General features: G+C 34.7%; 1 protein-coding gene across 1 annotated transcript in view; it reads left to right on the forward strand.

Annotated features, from left to right (window-relative positions):
* SEMA3D (semaphorin 3D) overlaps positions 1-5188 on the forward strand; it is a 125550-nt gene extending 120362 nt beyond the window's left edge. The window contains exon 16 of the mRNA XM_015572693.1: positions 765-5188. Within this exon, the coding sequence (XP_015428179.1) occupies positions 765-1264 (500 nt within the window). The 3' untranslated portion in view covers positions 1265-5188. The remainder of the gene's footprint in view (positions 1-764) is intronic.
* Positions 5189-5427: the final 239 nt, after the last annotated feature.

Genomic DNA, 5427 nt, shown 5'->3' on the forward strand with positions numbered 1-5427 from the left:
TCTTTTTTCCTTAAGTGTTCTCACACTCGAAATCACATTACCATGTTGTAGTATATGGAGGTATGGCAAATATTCCCACAAATGACATCGTCTGAGGTATCATATACACACACAGTATCAAAATTCAATCCAGAGTAAAGAGGGAAATTCAGCTTTAAATGTTGCTATCCTTCTGAATATGGCTCTGCTTAATGGTTAGCTCTAACTTTCAAAAGGCTGTATCCACGCCTTCCCGCTGACTTTTAACAAGTCACCACGTAGTTCCCATATGCTATTCAGATCATTTATTTGGTGATATCTAGAAAACAGAGTAAATTCCTTTTGAAATCATTGTCCTAGTCGACATGAAAGGTGGTAGCATGCCCTAAAGCTACTCGTATTTTTCTATACATGCCTGTCTATGTCACATTCTAGCTCTGCAATTCTTAGAACACCAATACTAAAGCTACTCGTATTTTTCTATACATGACACATTCTAGCTCTGCAATTCTTAGAACACCAATTGGCATCTGAAATCTCTGTGTAGGTGGTCAGTGGATAGTTTCCAGTTTTACTTCATTCCTTTTTACAGCTTTTCATTCCTATCCGTAGACTGGGAGAAAAACTAACCCTATCCCAAAGGTTCAGTTAGGTATCGTGAGATGCAAACATGCATTTGGGGGGCTATTACCTCACTTGAGGTGTTTTCACTCTCGTTGGCTATGACTGACGACATTATGCTTGATGACAGAGAGACAGGGAGCATATCTGAGGCTCATCTAAGTAAACCGATGTAGGCTGTTTGCATTTGCTCATAGCCTCTCTGGTTTTCATTTATTACCTACATTTTTTCCCCATTCTGCAGCTGAAACCTGATGAAAGGATCATCAAAACAGAATACGGGCTACTGATTCGGAGTCTGCAGAAGAAGGACTCTGGGATGTATTACTGCAAAGCACAAGAGCACACTTTTATCCACACCGTCGTGAGGCTGACTCTGAACGTCATTGAGAACGAGCAGATGGAGAACACCCAGAGGGCAGAGCACGAGGAGGGGCAGGTCAAGGATCTGCTGGCCGAGTCACGGCTGAGATACAAAGACTACATCCAAATCCTTAGCAGCCCGAACTTCAGCCTGGACCAGTACTGCGAACAGATGTGGCACCGAGAGAAGCGGAGGCAGCGCAACAAGGGCGTCCCCAAGTGGAAGCACATGCAGGAGATGAAGAAGAAACGGAACCGAAGGCATCACGGAGAGGAGCTTCCGAGAGCGGTGGCCACGTAGTTTCCTATTTAATTTAAAGAAAAGAATCCTTTACCCGCAAAAATACTGTCTCCTGTTTGTACATCCTTGATTCTAACTCCTGCGAGTTTTCCATGGTGTTTTGTTCAGGCACGAGAAGAACAATCCGAGCAAGACAATGTGTGGTGGATATGGCAGAGGCAGGGCGAGTAAGGCATCTGAACCAGTTTTCCAAGAACTAAACTTGCACCTGCAATGCGTCAGAGTTATCTTCAAAATAGGGACTTCACATCTGTAAATGTTTTGTGTGCTGAGCTTTTGAATTGATGATGTCATGTAAATAAGTGAGCTAAGCAAGCAGCACCGTTGGTAATGTACTGAGGTGCTTCGTGTCCCTTGCGTGGCCATTAAGCATGGGGGTGACCAGGCTGTTGTGCTTGGTGTTCTTATGAACAAATCTATCATTCCATTCTCGAACTGGCTTCTTTCTGGTAAGAAGTGGAGGGAAGACACACATTCAGACCACGCATATAACAGCAGGAACTTTCCCAATGAGCCACTCACTCTTGGTGCGTGGTTGAGGAGTTTGGAGAGATGCATTATTTTTTATCAGACCACAGGGATTATTTAGTGTACTACAGCCTTGATTTACTGAAGGCTATAAGTGTTCCTCCAGGATTGCGTATGACTTACCAGGAGAAACAGGTTCATAGAGCGACATTGGTGCTCAGTTATGTGTTTTTAGATTAAATGCTGAGCTTTGCAGGGACAGAATGCTTAATAAATATTTAAGTAAGATATGGGAAAACATTTAAATTAAGTAAGGGGAACATCATGAGGTACACTGCATCCTAATGGAAGGCATGCAGATGGGATTTGTTAAGAGACAGGAGGAAAGACAGCTATAAATTCTGGCTTTGGGGAAAACTCATAGCCCCATAAAAAGGAAGAACAGTCACAAATAAAGTGGGTGAAATGCAATGTCGTTTTATTCACCAGAGTATAAGTAGCTGCCAATTTATAATACATCTGCTAAAAAATTCTAGATTATATTTTAAAAAAGCCGGCTAGCAAAAGGCTGAGGAAAAGTAAATTTTCTAAAGGATCATGGAAAGAACGAGCACAAATTTATTTACAACCAAGGGGATTTCAGTACGTTTTCTAAAAATTCATCATAATCTATAAATTATTTTCATTTACTGCCCTTAGCCTCTTGAATATTGGATTGTGGGACTTTATTTGAGTGAATAGAAAAGAACAATATATACATACATAGCAAAAGAATTAGGTAGACAATAGTGGTGGGGAGCGGGAAGATATATTGTTAAGTAACAGAACAAATGCAAAACTTTTGACAACGGAAAGGGTTAAATTAACTCTTTGACATCTTTTTTTTTTGACAAATCTTTTTGCATTTCTGAGATTATATGCTGTTATTCAAGTAGCATTGTTTTAGTAATTTAATAATAAATAAGCCTACCGCCTGTAACGAAAACAAACTCACAACATAAACGTTCTTCGTATTTTGTTAGCACTTTCAAGTACTGCCAGTTTGACTTTACCTCTGAACTTGCATGGTATGTTTTCTGCCCATTTACGCAGGACTCACCTTTCTTTCTTCAACACAAAACCCTTGGCCTTCTTCTGTTTTGCCTTTTCATGCCCTTTTTAGTGTGAAATGAAAAATTAGTCACTTCCTCAAATGGAAGGCAGCCTTTCAGAAAACTAAATAGCAGGCATTGCTAGTTTCTCATGCATTCTATGTGTCTTGAAAGAGAAGCCTGTGGGAACCCGTGTGATTAGAGGGCAACTTATTACCATGTTCAGTATCATGTCTGTGACTGGCTTTATGTTCAAAGCATTCTATCTTACATTCATTTTATTTGCATCTCTTACCTTTCAAAGTAGTCACTCTGATGTATGAGGTTAAGTACCCCTTTTGATATGAAACTCAAATATTTATAGATGTTTCTGTATAAGAAAAACTTAAGGATTTAAAACTTTGGTTTGAAAAACAGCAAACCAGAACAAATCACTCTTAAAAATTAATGCATAAGAATAGTTGTAGTAGGATCAGAGTGCTAATTAAATACCATAACAAGAGTGTGTGTAACTATTGATTTGCTAGGCTAAAATGTTCCAGGAATTCATAGTGAGCTCCAAGCAAATAAAGTGGGAGTATGTTTTATTTTTTAAAGATTTCCACATATTTGTATGTCAGACAGTAATGATCAAATTATGGATGACTTTGAGAAAATTACATGAAGCTCAAATGTTAGGATTGACTTGTGAAAATAAATTTGGTTTTCATCCAAATCTGAATGTCTAAGCCATTTTTTAATTACTTCTTTCTTATCATAGTTATTCAGACAAAATTTTGAAAACCTATTTTGATTTACAGCTAATACTCTGGCTACTTTGGATATAAAACTATTAATTTATGATAAACTCTTAAAATACATTTGAAATATTGTTAGTAAAATAAAATGTCATATAATTAAAACATATGGACAAAGATTTATGTGTATTTATAAAGATAGAGGACACCTAAACTACATTTAATTTTTTAACCTTTCGATTGCTTAGAACATTTGAGGAACAGTGTGAATATATTAAATGTAAGACAAGACACATTATATATACTTCTTTACCACTGAAGGTTTTACCAAATTCTTTTTGAAATAATGAAAAATAAAATTATAGTTAATACTTTCAAATATATTTGCTTAGCAGTCAGCTCTTCATGGAGAGGTCTTAAAACATCTGTTTATTCTTAGATTCATATTTTTCTCTCCTGTTTTGAATACATATGTCTTTGATTTGCCTATTCTCACCTGCATTTCATTCTGGCTGTTTATGCTGCTATATGGAATCCTGCCTGTCTGCATTCATTTACATTAAGTTTATTAAGAATTTAAAGAGGTTTTTTTTTTAAATGGATTGTTGAGTAATTTATGTAGAATCCCTTCCCCCAAAGAGCTCAACACATTATATTCACATTGTTAAATAAACATTTTTGAAAACAAACTAAATTACTTAAGAGAAGAAAAAACAGTCACAGAGACATTTAGAAATATGCAAAAGCCCCACAGTAGTGGAACTATCATTGACACAAAATATCATCAATCTATTGACTAAATAATAATGCTTACTTAAAATATTCTGCCTGTAAAATCATCTTACTCTTGAATTTTGCCTTTGGTCTATATATAGGTTCTTCATATGCTATTGATTTGTTCCTGCTGGATTGTACAGTCTAAACTAAAAACATTAGTTTACAGTGGGCAGTGTCTTCTTTTCAACATTATCAAAATTAAGTTTTTAAGGACAATTTAATATCTAGATGTCCACTAAATATTAAACTGAACAAAAATATTCATTTAACACTGATACTTTAAATATATATACATATTTTTTCAAAGATATCATTAATACAAATAAAATTAAAAACTGAAATAACTTTCATTGAGAATGTTACATTTCTCTAAGACAGTATGTTGGGATTGATTCACCTTATTGGGAATGGATTGTTTAGAAAAAATGGAGATATGTAAATGTTTTTATAGAAAGATATATTTTTCTAACAGATGACCACAATAGTTAAATAAATTAGCTTATATGTGAGGTTAAAAAATATCTAAAATTCCAAGATGCTACACATTGACAGTACACAGTCAGGAACATGTACATGACTTATACCTCTCATTTAAATATTTTGTAGTATAAAATATTTATGGTAAGTTTTAAATAGATGCTTTTTTTGGGAAAAGGGTAAGAATCTATCAGTTTATTGTATAATTTAATTCTGGTATTGTAAGTGCTTAGCAATCAATTTTGAATTTATAGTTTTGCTATTTTGAAAGAATTATAGTCTTGTAATCTAAAATAATTAAAATTTGTTAAATGTATATTTTGGTTGTATTATAATAAAACACAAACAGTAGTATTCTATGGTGATAAACAGAATGTTGGTTTGTGTGCAAATTTTGTTTTCACACCCCTGAAAACACCCCAAATTTTATCCATAAAATTGCACTAAATCAAATACCAAAGAAATATATCCTGACAATTATTAGTAGACATATTCTGCACTATAAGTTTACAAATAATTTCCCTTATGAAAATAATAAGTAAAAGAATAAGTGGCTCTCCCCAATTAATACAATTATGTAATTAAGCTTTACTGTGATTTAAATTTAGTCTTT

The sequence above is a fragment of the Myotis davidii genome, unplaced genomic scaffold, assembly GCF_000327345.1.
Source record: "Myotis davidii unplaced genomic scaffold, ASM32734v1 scaffold49, whole genome shotgun sequence".
Lineage (NCBI taxonomy): Eukaryota > Metazoa > Chordata > Mammalia > Chiroptera > Vespertilionidae > Myotis > Myotis davidii.